The 14206-nt window shown below is 46.2% G+C and overlaps 1 protein-coding gene across 1 annotated transcript in view; it reads right to left on the bottom strand.

Annotated features, from left to right (window-relative positions):
- Window positions 1–11017: 11017 nt before the first annotated feature.
- Window positions 11018–14206, bottom strand: part of GKN2 (gastrokine 2) — a 3506-nt gene continuing 317 nt past the window's right edge. Inside the window, exons 2-6 of the mRNA XM_010132495.1 lie at window positions 13838–13891; window positions 13182–13313; window positions 12543–12653; window positions 11636–11789; window positions 11018–11097 (exon numbers count right to left, since the gene is read on the bottom strand). Coding sequence (XP_010130797.1) covers window positions 11018–11097; window positions 11636–11789; window positions 12543–12653; window positions 13182–13313; window positions 13838–13891 — 531 coding nt within the window. The remainder of the gene's footprint in view (window positions 11098–11635; window positions 11790–12542; window positions 12654–13181; window positions 13314–13837; window positions 13892–14206) is intronic.

Genomic DNA, 14206 nt, shown 5'->3' with positions numbered 1-14206 from the left:
GGACAGCAGAAGAGCACGGGTTTGAGCAGCAATGTGTGAAGCAAGCTCGGTGCTGAAAGGCTAGAAAGTGAAGCAGGGCTTCGTGAAGTGTCAAGGTCGACGATATGCACGATCGAAAGGGCGTGATGCTCCTCTGGGGAAGAGGAAGTGGGAGAAAAGAATGTGAAGTGGTTTTGAAGCGTCCTCACCCTTCCTCAGTCTGATTTGTGGGGTGGAGGAATACCTGCTCCCCACAACTCACTCAGAGCAGACTGCGCTGTGGAGCCTTGCCCGGGAGAAGGTGACTAAGGTTTGCTTACAAGTTCTGGGCTTCTGGGCATGGATGGTTCCTCGGCGACTATAAAGGAAGTTTTTAGTTATAATGTCACTTGTCACTTGTAATTTCTCCGTATGCACACTCAGGAGGGGTTTGGTTCAGTAGTCTGTACCTTAACAGGTTTAATTTAGATTTTAAAATTAGATTATTACATATCAGGCTTTTTATAAAATACGAAAATAAAGTTTCCTTTTTCCAATTTTTTTCTTTTTCTCTGATTGATTGTTTTTAATGGATTCTATTGAAAGTCTCTCAAAAAACACCACCAAGTGAACCCAAAGAGATTAAGGTGTCAGCAGAGGAAAAGAGAATTGACCTTGGTTTAAATACAGAAATGTTACTGAAAAGCAGATACTCCTGGGAGTTCCTATTTTTTCATATAATTCAAGAGATATTTGATGAAAAAGTAATCAATTAAATTAGCATTTGGAGAGGATTTTAGAATTTTGCCTGCCCTGTGAACACAAATATCACAGTGTGGCTGGAACATGGAGGTAAGAGCATCTCCCTTCAGATTTCACAAGAGAAGGACTCTCATCCCTACAGGCTTTTGGGGACATTTCTTCTAGATCTTCAAACCGCAGCTCCAAACCCCATGCTGAGGGCAGGGGAGACAGGAACCTAACAGGCATCAGACACGTCCAGGATCCCATGCTCTCAAAGAGCTTTACGGTTTGAAGTTTCATGCTCCTTTGTCAGCAGTGCAGTTAGACACTTGCCCGTGCAGTAGGTACGGACCAAGTCCTGTCCCCCAGGAAGGTACATTGTACACAGGGACACGGGATAGCAAAGGGAAACTCCCCTGTTACACAGAGGAAGATTTACCAGCCAAGGTAGCAGAGGACGTCGATAGCAGAGCCAGCCTTCATCTCCAGAACTCAAAATGCCACGTCCTGCCTCACCACAAGAACATCTACCCCACCCTGCTGCTGCAAGGGGTTTGCATTATGGCACATGGGAACCTTTGTTTCTATGCTAAAACCTCGGAGAAAAACACGTAACGTCAAGCCTGAGAGTCTTTTCTACATGACACAGGGAGCCATCACTCGCAGCCACGAGTGGTTTTGCCCAGAAGTAATACAGAAGAACGATGAAGATGGAACGGGTGTGTTTTCATGTTTTTTGCTGAAGTTAATCAGTGCTCAAAAACACTGAGATCAGCCTGAAAAAAATCCTCCTAATTTTCCACTGCCCAGTGTAAGGAGGTGTAAGACACATCTCCACCACAGCACTCCACGGTCAGACTGAACCAAGACATCTTGCTGAGAAATGTTTACAATTAATTCTAGGAAACCTGGACTCCTTCTCAAAAGCTGGGTAAGTGCAGGGATTCCAGCTCGGGCTGCTCTCGAACCAGGACACCGCAGCCACATACGCCATTTCAGGGAAGCAGGGCAGGGATGCGAGCAAATGCGCTTTAGCAACCATCACTGCGTGTGATTTGAAGGTTTCCAAAACAGAGGGATGAAATTATTACAAAAATGCCTCACAATGGTCTCTGTCAGGAGATAGCTGTGGCATGAGGTAACTGTTGGATGCGATACGGGAGATAAAGAAGAGTGTGACACTGACAGTGTGATGAGCTTCCAGTGGAATAACTAAAATTAGTTTCCCTTCCTGCATGTGCCCAAGTCCTGATTCCTGTTTGCCTGGTTCACGGCTGCTCTGGATTTCCTTTCCATAAAAGGGCTGTTCCCAGCAGCTCTCTGCTCTGATTCCAGGTGTCACTGGAAAATGAAGAGGTGGTATGGAATGAGCGAGCGGGGAGAGAGAAGAGCAGCAATGCATCGCAACCAGCGTGACTGAGGAACAGAGAAGAGGGAAAGGCGAAGTCACCGTGCAGCCAGAAGGGCAGGAACTACTTGAAGCGTGTAACACAGTGCCCTTCCGACCCAGAGGTGACTCTGAAATGGGCACCAATAGCTTTATATGGAAGCCAGTGGCACGTCTTCTTCATCAGCTCTTTCCAGGCAAGTGAAAAGGAGCAGGGCACAGGAACGACCTGCACGACTACGGGCAGTTCCTTCCTCTCTCTTTTTTTGCTGCTGAGGTGGCAAAAGCTCCAGGCTCGGGCAGGAGCCCACCAGTGTGCGCGCACACCAGAGCAGCCCGGTCTCGGCTGCGGGTCACTGGCCGGGCAGCAGTACACAGAGAACGATAAGCAGAGATTTTCAAGCCAGCCCAAAGCCTGAGCAACTGAAACAGAAAGAAAAGAGCTGAAAATAGCTGGATATTGTCTTCCTGTCAGCGGCTGTCAGTCACAGGCAGCAACTCCACTGAAGCTCAGGGCCTCGGTGTTACTGGGAGTCCCAGGTCCTCTGCATTTGTAATCCTGTGCCATTTTCTGCGTGACGGGGTTAGCTTTGGGTTTGATTCGGACCTTTTAGCAGGCACTCTAGTCCACAGCTCGGTGCTGCAGTCAGAGAACGATAGGTAGAAAATTCCTAGATCCTTACACGAAAAAGGCGAAGCAGCCTTTGCTTTCGCACCTGCTTCTGTGCATTCCAGCATGCACCTTGTTTTTCCCTGCTTGACCTCAAAATGAACTAACATAGGCAATAAAACCGCTTACATTTAGCACAGGTATTTCCAGCAGCAGTAAGCTAATATTTGCTAAGATCATTTATGGGATGGGAGATGTCGAAGAAGTCCACTGGTTTGTCTCTGTTTCAGTCTACGCCTCTGAGCAGACAGAGGCCCTAACCAATATAAAAGGTTATTTACAACTGAGCACCCTTAGAGGCCACGCGACTTATTAGTTCAATCTGACAAGTGAAACCTGGTGAGACGTGGTCAAAAAGAAATCAATTACTGCTTGAGAGGTTCACACAGAAAGTGACGGCGCTGCAGCGCTAACAACCACACTGCTTAATACCAGGAGGTTTGACTCCGCAGGCTTCTTATCGTACTTGCTTCACAGAACAGTTTAACAGAAAAAGGTCAAGAGAAAGTTTTAATTTTACATTTTTGAAATTCCTTCTCTCATCATCTAGTTATTTTATGGAGCTTTGGCATTCACGTGGGTGTTAAGCTTCAGGCAACGCTGAGCAGCTCCACTGACACTGACAAAAACAAGACTCCTGAGCAAAACTTTACCAAAATCTCCAAAATTGATCCTCTCTCCCTGCCAGCTATGTCCAAGCTGGCTGCTTGAGGAATACTCTTCTTTTCCGCAGCGAAAACTCTGTTAAAATACCCCCACAGCCCTAAAGAGCAGAGTTCTTGGGAACAATCACTAGATGTATCTTGTCCTTGGATTTTAGAACTATGGATTCTTAATCTCGAACGACGGCTTGGAAGAAAAAAGGCTCTGCTCACCAGAAACTGGTTTGTGGACAGTTCGGATTAATAATTTAAAGTTATTTAATTGACAACTTGAGTATTAAGCAGAGACACAGTATCTTCTGACAGAGTTAACTGATGTCTCAGCAGGAGATGATAATTACAAAGCCAACAGTTTGTAATCACACCAATAAAACATGAGGGAAAATTAGACAAGCATGTCTAATATTGGCTCTGTTTATTCGATGTTAGGGTTGGGATCAAAGAGGGAAAGCAAGTGGCACCTAGCAGTAGAAGAGATTGATTCAGTAAAACCTACTGTTTAGGTACAGCCTTCACAATTCCAAGATTAAAATATATTCCGTTTCAGTCTCCGTAACCCGATGATTGGAACCACACTGGATAAATGAGGGTTGTTGGTGGCCTCTCTCATTCCTGTTTGCATGCAAGTGTACAGCAAATTTTGTCCTTTCTGCCTTTTTTTAAAGGAAACCGTATAGAAGTTCTTATTAATTTCGGCTTTGATTGCAGCAAACATTCCAAATATGGTCTGGTCCTCTGAGCCTGGCTTCTGCAGCGTTACTGAGTAGGATGTTCACAACACTTAGGTGTTCCTCAGCGTTACCAAGGGATTTGATCAAACGCTGTTAATAGTTCACCTCACAAGGCCACTGCTGAGCTCTCCTCACCTCAGAAAGTCTTACATAAGTCCCAGTCCAACAACTCGAAAAATGAATTGCTCCCCATATTTAACTAGCACATCAAAAATGTGACTTTATCTTGGCAGCTTTCAAAAGACAAATCACAAGAGGTCGAGAAAATGAGAGTCCATTGGTAACAGCTCTGTGCAAATCTCTTCACAGCCAGGAAAGCCACCTCACTGATCCCCCTTGTCTTCTGATTGGCTGCCACATCACCTTGAGACTGTTTCAGTGCTGGGATCTGCACACAGAGACTTCTCTCTCAGGTATTATTTACACCACATTAACACTTGGGAAGGCTTGGGATCATGAAAATACATTTTAACTGGAGAATTTTTAATCAGTATCCCACTTTTTAGACTCTAGTGCTGCCAGCTCTATCATTCTTGTTGCATTGTAGTTATCTCCTCCAGAGCTGGTTAACCCCTGTAAGCTATGCAGAAACACTCCCCTATCTGAAGGATCCCACCCCTCCGGCAGTGTTCACTGTAAATTAGCCAGACCCCCACATTTAGGACCACAGCTTGGGGGAGTCTGTAACATGCTTTAAATCATGCTGCACATCTCCCAGTTTTTCTCAGCGTGGCTTGGCAGATAGGAGTGTCTTGTGAAGCGCGGATGGCAGCTTATCTCATTGAGAGCGCGGAACAAGCCCCTCGCAGTCCCTGGTGTTAAAGGGCTCAACTTATCTGGAATGAGTGACAGAGTGTCCTGGCTCAGCTCTCAGTATATTGCACCCAGGGACATTGCTTAATGTGCTGCTGTCAAACACCTCTCAGCGTGCTCAGGGCAGATTTCTGAATCAGGGAGCTTCGGTAGGCGAAAACAACCTCTGCTTCCTATCACAGGGGATGGAAAAGGTTATTGGCCACCACCGTTGGCTCAAGCCTTAATGTCCCTCTGTCTCAATTTAAATGTATTTTTAAATGCTTAACAATCCACCTGTACAATGGTGCCAGCGGGAGAAAGGGAGGACTCCCCAGCTGGCACTGTGACTCTCACCACGATATGGGAGGGGTGGGTGTACTGTGACCTATCTGGGGAGTGCCGGGCAGGACCTACAGCCTGCAAACAGATAAAGGCTTTAGCTACCTTTAGAGCCCAGGCTGTCCTGGAAGCTCTCTGAACTACAAGAACCTCTCAGAAAAACTCACGGTACTGCTTTACGCCTCCCCCCGCCTCTATATCCCCACATCAGCAATCATCCTAGTACCAGTGATTACAAGGCATTTTTTGAAGGATTCTTTCTCTGCTCTGTGCATAGCCACAAAAGGATGCTAATCTGCTTTTCTCTCTGAGAGGAAATGGATGGAGCCACTTGAGGTCCCCATGCAATAGGCCTGAATCACCCTCCACTCTGTGTAGGCACTCTCAGAAAATTAAGTAAAGTGGGAACTGCCAAGGCACATGAGTCTGGCTGCCTCTAACTGAGCTGAGAGAAAAACCAAAGGAAAGAACTTGCAGAATAGGAAGAGAGATGCTAAAGCCAGCAGAGGATGTGGCCATGACGAGCACTAAGAAAAGCAGGACCTGCCTTCAAGGAACACAGACCTGGCGACAAAACTCCAACCAGCCTGCCGGCCCCTGGTCCACTAAACAAACCCGCCAAACCAACCAAGGAGGCAAGAGGCCAGACTCCTCTGCCGCAGGGAGGAGCCTGGCTGACCAGGACTGTCAGGGGCAGAGACAGGTGGGGCTGGGGCTGGTCACCTTTCCCTTGGTGGCAACAGGGTCGTGCTAAGGAGAAGGAGATAAGAACGCAGGAGTGTTGGGGCTTCCCCCTTACCTGTGCCCACGGTCAGCGTGTGGCTGGCGTTTGTCAGATTTAGCTTTCATCCGATGCTGCATCCCTTTTCTGAAAGAAAAGATTTTGCTCATGCATATCAGATCTTGTGAATCTTTGCTACGTATGTTTCCAGAACACTTCGAAGTCTTTGATGAATAAACCTGCACAACAGCAGTGTCTCATCAGATAATGGACCTTGTACATAGAGTCCATCTATATACACATAAAAGAGTTCAGGCGGTCACCAGATGGGGCACAGCTACACGTGAAAACAAATACCCTGCTGGCTTGGCAATCTGAAAGAAAGAATCCTAAACTCCGCATCCTGACTCAGCTTTTACTTGCTGGGGAACAGGTTGACAGGGATTCATTTTATTTTATTTTTAAGCTATGCTTTGCTCCTAAACAGTGTTTTTACCAGCCTAATGGCAGCAAGAACTCACTTCAACCCCGGATTCAGACTGCAGAGAGACAAAGGTAACTGCCGAGGTGACCGTGACCATTTGCCATCTAGTGGTCAATGAAACCCCCCCTGGAGCTCAGCTCCTGTAGAAAGTGAACCCGTACAGCAGAACCAGGTTCCACGGCTCGGAAAATCCAGCACGGCTCACTGGCCACGCCACTTTCTGATTTAAACAAGTAACGGTGCAGAACCCTGCTCACCTCCTCTCCGGATAATAATTTAAAACCTGAGGATTGAAGATTAGACACCTTGATTCGTGCTTTACTGGAATGCGTCCTCAGGCACTGTTCAGAGCTCGACCTCAGCAGCTGGCTCCCGAGTAGTCACTGGCTATGGAGACAGATGCCAGAGGCAAGTTTTTGTCTTCTAGAATTAAGGGATGATTTTTTTCCTCACAACTATGTATTGTTAGTACGAAAAGTGTGGGAAGACCCAGCAAGTGAGGACACTCACAGCTTTGGCTTGCCAGCCCAGACTGCACAGTTTTTGTTTCAAATAGCAGACCTGATTCTCCCATCCGACTTCATTTTTCTCTGCTCGAGGAAATTCTTCCTAAAAGGGAAAATTTGCTAATGTTGAGAGCTGTCTCATTACTTGATGCAAGCTGGAAAACTTGTTTTCCCATATTGGACTAGATCTATGAAAATCTGCCAATTCTCCTGATTTAAGCGGTCTCTTTCATGTAAATGGCATTGCTCACCAGGGCCACAGTTTCTGGGTTAATTTCTGATGTTAAAATGATCACAATTGGCAAAGGTGCCATCCCTTGACCTTGGTAGATGGTCTTGGACACTGGGAAGTGTGGGGAGGTGGGGTGGGAGGTTCTCAGTTGGAAGGGTTCGGTGGTTGGATCAACGTGCAGTGCAGGTGACAGGAACATTGGTGTCCTTGGCAGTGAGGGACCGTGGAGGCTTCCTGCCCGCTGGTATGCGAAGGATCAAGAAAGGTTAACTGCAGCAGGGCTGGAGCGGTGACTGGAATCTGTGCTAATTCTGCCCTCCCCAAATGCTCGACATACTTCAGCTGCCTGTCAGTGCGCATCCAACGATACCACTGCCTGGATTCCAGGCATGCCTTTAAACACCTTTCAGGCTTTTTTAAAAAGCTGGGAGCAAATAACCAGCCTGATTCTGATATCCCAGCCTAGGAAAAATACTGCTCTAACTGACAAGAGCTGCCCATGACACACAGACGGATCCTCACGCAGGCACACCCAGACACACTCCCCATGTGCTCTCTTCCACATAAAACAATCTCCCCACTTTCTACAGAAGAAACCTAGCTGAGAAGCCAGCTACACTTCCAAAACATGCATGTTACTTCGATGAAGACAAGCTCTTGGAAAGATCAGGTAACTTTCAGATTATCCGAGTCACATCCTGATACTCTTCCTCCTCTCTAGACTCTTTCCACCAAATGTCTTTAGGATCTAAGCTTGTGCACTGGCTTTTTTTTTTTATTTTTATGCTAGATCTGGGTTCCACTCCTGGTAGGATCACCACAGCCCTGCCCCCCTCCTGATGCAGACACACCATATGGGCTATTGCCTGGGCTATTTTCAAGGTGTTAATCTCACACTTAAGGCTAATAAGTCCCACGTTATCCACTCCGCACATTAACCGCAGACAGTTAGTAGGATAAGCGCTCTGCTTTGCTGCCTGAGAACACAAGTCCCTCTCCCCGTGTTTCTGAGAATGCTGCTGGCTGCTCTCCTCTTAGGAAGCAGCTGCACTCCTCTGTGGGTCCCTCTCGTGGAAATTAGTGGGAATTTTCCATCCATCCCAGTGGGAAATCTCATGGATCACAATGTAAAAAGATCCCGACCAACAGACAGCTTGTAAAGCTGCTGATACCTAATGAGCTCTACGACAGCAGATGCTTCATGTTACATAGAACAGTCTCGGTTCAGTGATAAATAAAACAAAAGCTGTGTGTTTCCTTCAGATCCAGACCCTTCGCTGACAGGTCGTGGATTTAAACACCTAAAAGATTTTCAGTTACCTAAGGCAACAGAAGGCCCATATCTTCAGGGACACTTTACCTGTTGTTGCTGCTTTTTGTTTCCTTGGTCTTTTCCTGTACTCCAGTAATAACATCCATCACCTTGCAAGGTAAGAAAAGTCTATTGCTTACAGTCTAAGACATGTACGTAAAGCATATGGTAAAGTGTGGCACAGTCAGCATCGAGAAGCCCAGCCTGGCGGTGCCCTTTGACAGCTGCACCTTGGCGCTGGAGGTGGTGCTGTGGGAGTTGCTTATCAAACAATAAACACAGTAGTTGAAATGCAAATAATTGCTAAGAGGCCTGACTGATATGATATGATTGTGAACTAAAATAAAAGCTAGAAACGATCTTCTTCCATGTTTGAGTACAAGAGGGGCAGAAACGTTGCCTCCCTAGCTCAAATAAAACTAAATGGCAGTTGATACCGAGGCTTGTTTCAGAGTTCCTTGTAGAACTATTTGCTCTGATATTGAGTGCAAATCTACAGATCGTGTAACACTGCCTTCAAAATGAGTAGGCAGTAAAAACTAAAAGCTTTTAGATGCAAATGCAATAATTTCTGAACAAAAACGTAAGACCTTAAAAATAATTTAAATGAAATTCAGTCAAACACAGACAGGGATTTTTTTAAAGCCTCTGGTGCAGACTGACGGGCTGGATTGATTTTCTGCCTCAGTCACGGACAATTTCCACAAGTGCAGTCAAAGCATACAGAGCAGAGAGCATCGGGCAGCAATGACCCCTGATCCCGCCTGTTCCGAACAGTCCCAGGATCTGTAAGGAACTACCCAAGAGGAGAACAGGACTCTCTTCACATGAGCAATGCCCTTTACCCCCGGGTCAGCGGAAGAGTTTAGCCCTGCATCTCCTACAACCAGGCACATGCACCCAGTTGTTTCACTCAGATCTCGCTCCCAGGTCTCAGAACGCCGCTCCATTAACACATGAATGTAGTACCCAGAGGGTTGCCTAAAAGTAACTAATTCTGATGAACCCAGGAGCAACAGGATGAGAGTCTCGAAGGACCATTATTACACTGCACACATGGTAAAGGGTCAGACTCATCTACACTGCAGTTAGAAAAACAGATTGCACTGAGTAAATATTTTAAATAACTTTGAATGAAATAATAATGACAGAATAATAAGACTCAGCTTTCTTCATGTATCTAGTCTGCCTCCCTGGAAGCTCTACTGGGTTATTACTTTGGGAGCTTCTCCAAACCTTCACTGGGTAGTCAAAGTCAAGTCAGCATCCCTAGAGAAACAAGCCAAAGATACATAAAGCCTGAGATAACTCAGGCAGTTATTTTCCATATTTTGAAGAGCTTGGCTGACTTGGGGCAGGGGCAGGGGACTAGTTTCACTTCCCATCGGTGACCTCCACTTCCAAATACACCTGAACAGGCTCTCCTGTGTCCTGCAGCCACACACAAGTATTCCTGGGTTTCATTACCAAAGTTCAACTCTGCAGAAACATTCTCTGGATCACCAAGACCCTGCAGCCTGTTCTGAATACAATTCACCTCAAAGAACAGGTTCACCATACGATAAAACGCTCTTTTTTTATAGCAGATGGTTTGACCAGGAGTCGGATTTGAACGAACTGCGGACCTGGGCCAGTCTCCTTGAGACAAATGTCTCGCCCTCTAGCAGGCATTTAGTCTTCAGCCCCAAAACACACACTCCTTCCAAGCACTGATGGAACGGATGTGCAAATTCAGCCATGCCCTGAGGTCTGCCAAAGGAGGAGGCTGCACCAACACTGCCTCATCAGGTATTTTAATCAGCCTCCGATACAAACTATGCTCCAACATAGTGCTCACAGCTCTTTCTACACTGGCATCGTGTGAAAAGGTTGTTTTATTCTGTGTTCTGAACTTTTTAGGACTGGGACAGTCTCCTCTATCCAGGTTTGAAAAACGCCCAGAACAAAAAGCTCTCTGACCCACTGCACCTATTCCAAGTGCTACAGATGTTCACTGGCCCTGCAGAATTCCAGCTTTCAAAGGCTGGGAACACAGACCTGCTCCCTCCCTTTCCCCGTCCATTAGTCTGTTTGCTCCCTCCCTCCCTCCAGCAGTCGCTGACGTCAAAGGGAAGGTCTCCACAGGAAAAAACTATTCTGCTACTCTTTCTTCACTGGCATGAAGCAGGTACTGACACCCAGCTCATGCTGCAGGCTAAGCATGGGAATGCTCCCAAAGGGAAGTGTAGCTCTTCTGCAGGAAAACTAGCAAGGAGTGCTTTATTTTCATTCTGCTTTTGGATGAAGAAAGAAGACCAAGTGTTTTAATGACTGCAATCTCTTTATTTGTACGCCACAGGTTTGTTGCACTCAAAGCTTAGGGTAGGCAAGTTGATTCTAATGCCAGGTTCTGCTTTGGTTGGAGAACATGGCGACCATCACAAAAGCATGCAAAGAAATGAGCTGTTGCCGTGCAGCAGAATTGTTAAGATCCAGACTAAGCCTGGTTTTCACAGATATGAATGCCCAAAAGGCTTGGAATTCCTGAATTGACACAGGCATGAGGATTCACTGGTCCTAAAAAACCAAGAAAGTGAAGGTTTTATCAGTGACAAGACCCCTGTATCCCCAATTAATGGTCCTATTTGAGGCTTCACTGGTCTCAGTGGATACTGTGTAAAACTCTTCTGGTGTTACTCAAAGGGAGGAAATGTCTGTACAGCTTTAAACTACCTTTGTGCTCTTCCTGTCCCATAACCCGCATACAGCAGGTAGCACAGTGGAACACGGTAGGTGCCCTGTAGGACCATCGCATCATTGGGGCATAAGCTGGGTACAGCTGCGACACCGTGGCTTCCCCCGATGCCAGGCAAACCACCTTGGAACAGCTGCTCCTGATATTTAGATGCCCAATCGTGAAATTGAGTGCTTTATGGCGTTTTTCCAAAACATCCCACAGCCTTACCCTTTCAGTTGTGCTAGCCAGTTCACCCTGTCTCTCTAGAACAAGGCAACATGTTCCCACCCCAGAGGCACCACATGGACTTAGGCTTAAAGGATAGGAAGGTGCTTATGTGCTGTAACAGAAGCATAATGTTCTGATCTTGTAACTTACGCTGAGTCTTCTCAAGCTTGTAGAGAGGCAGACCGGAGCAGAGCTGTTTGATGTGTTTACCATAGCGAAACCAGTCTATGAGACCCCCAAACAGGGAATGCCCAGACTGAAACTGCACCCACACATTATATGGAGAGTATATTTCCTTCATAGTCTAAAAAGACAATGTTAGACATCATCAGTAAAGTAGCTTTGCTTTCATTCTACTAGGACACACTCTGAGAGAAATCCCCAAACCTAGAATCACCTTCCTTTGCCTCACTCAGAGCATTAGCTAAAGAAGCTCCCTGCTTTTAAAGAAAAATAAACATTTTCAATCTATTCAGAACAAAGCTCACTAGACACTAGTTCTGCCAACACCACAGAAGTGAGCTGTTTTACTGTTGTAGTAAGTTCTGTTAATTGGCAGTACAAGAGCTACTCTTAGGCCAGAACCCAGCTCATCTCCAGGCAACACTTCCATCCGCCTTTGTGAAAACTTTGCCTGAATAGCAAAGTCAAAGAAAATTGATTTCTAAATTCTGTTCTGCAAACAAAATTATTTCAAATTATGTCAAGCTCAAAATAACAGCCTGAGAGGGAAAAAAAAGAAACGCCTGTCTGAACTCGCACTGTGATCACCTGAGAACAGTCACATTACCCCAATTCGCAGGACAGTTCCCTTACAGTTCCAGTCACAATGACAATCCGCTATAAAACTGCAGGGGGGGTGTGACTGCTCTAAAAAGAATGTCCTGTATGATATTCCCTTGAAGTTCTCTCTGGTCAGATCTGCTTCCTCACTGTTCCAGCAGTGACAGACTCTGCTAAGAGCGGCTGCTCTTAGAGGCAGAGCGGAGGGCTCCCTCCACACCAGATGAGCCGGCCAGGGGCCGTTCTTGTGGTCAGGGTTTCACTACCAAGTCACCTTTCTTTCAAAGGCCAGGCGCCCAATTTCTTGCAGCTCTGGGATGTAGTCCTTGTTTATTTTCAGGATAAAGCAGGCCTTCCGTGAAAGTAATCTTGTTGCAATATATCCCTGTGATTAAAAAAAGTATAGTTAGGTAATGAATTAAAACCAGCCACTGCTAATATTGGGTGATTCCCTCTACTTTTTAGGACAATTTAGAAGGAACACAAAGAGGTTACACAGGCTGTGGCTGTGGAATGACTCTGCACTTCCATTGTCACCTTTGGCGACTGGAAGCAGCCTGCCCACACTAACATCTGCCCGGTAACACTGGAAATGTTTTTCCCAACAGACTTTGGCTGCACTTGCTGTATGTGAGCAATGGCAGCTCGTTCTCATCTCTGACCTCATGGAGGTCAGTGACATTCTTCTCGTCACCACAGGTTTCACTACTAGTCTTTTACACTGCACCGTCATGTGGGTGAAACAAAGGGATGGCCTAAGAGGAAGAAAGGTGATGGGGGCCTTCAAAGAAACTGTTTTGGAACACTAAATACACCAGAACAGTGAATACACTAAAATAATCCACTAAAATAATGGCTGAGTTAAAAAACTTCTTCAGAGATTAAGTCTAGGCAGATTCTTAGATTTACTTACAGTCGAGTAGTCAAAAATGGTATCAGAGGACAACTGGCCAGATCGGACGTGGACTTCAACAATCTGATTCTCATTGTGGATAGTCATAGTTCCAGTGACATATTCATTGATAGGGTCATGCAGGGCAAAGGTCTTTGGTAAAAAAGACAAAACTGTTCACTGTCTGGCTTGCACCTTTCAAAAGTGCCTTATAAACAAATGCCTCTGAAATAAAAACTGCTCCATGTAAACACTAAACCCCTTAACAGCCCACCAGCAGTCTCAGGAGGCTCCTGAGGAGGAGAGTAATTGTGCAGGAGTGGTCAGGGTGAGAAAGGAGGGGACAGGCCCTAACTGCAGGCTCAGGAAAACAACATGGGACATCCCAGCCATTGCGGGTGGCAGCAGGGACTGGCAGGAGACTGCAGCCGCCTCTGACGTTTAGCTAGAGCTACGGGGACCTCTGCCCTCCCTTCCCCGTTACTATGCCCCTGCACAGAACTGCCTCTCGGGCTCCCATGACTGTCACCCTTGGTAAATGCTGTTTTGCTCCACACTTGGGAATAAGCGTCTTGTTAGTGTCTTCCATGCTTTGCTTCCTATTCTTTTCTCCCCTTGCCCTGGGATCCAGCACGTTTTAAGTGAGAACATGCAGCAGAAGGCTTATCACTACTCACTTCCAATGCCGAAGTCTGAGTCCAGAGGACTCCCAGCAGGACCACAACTGCAGCCTGTAAAAGAAGTAAGCACTCTCACTCACAGAAACACCAGGCAGTGCCAGAAAGAACAGTTCATGAATTGAGGGAAGCAGTTGTAGCATCAGTTAGAAAAATTCCCCACTTAACGCGTGTCTTAGCTGAAAAAAACTACAATCCTTCACTGTCAAATTGTGCTGCCAGGCTCTTGTTTGTCTGGAGCTGAAAAAGCAGAGTGGTAACTTTACCACCACATTTTTTTGTATTTTTCAGAAGTCCCTCCTTGATGCCATGTTTCTTCTCGATTTGCCTCTACAACTGTAATTATTAAGCCGTAAGTAAATCCTCCTG

This window comes from Buceros rhinoceros, unplaced genomic scaffold (assembly GCF_000710305.1).
Source record: "Buceros rhinoceros silvestris isolate BGI_N320 unplaced genomic scaffold, ASM71030v1 scaffold17013, whole genome shotgun sequence".
Lineage (NCBI taxonomy): Eukaryota > Metazoa > Chordata > Aves > Bucerotiformes > Bucerotidae > Buceros > Buceros rhinoceros.
Note: the sequence above shows the minus strand (reverse complement) of the source record. Positions and strands in the feature narration are given on the sequence as shown.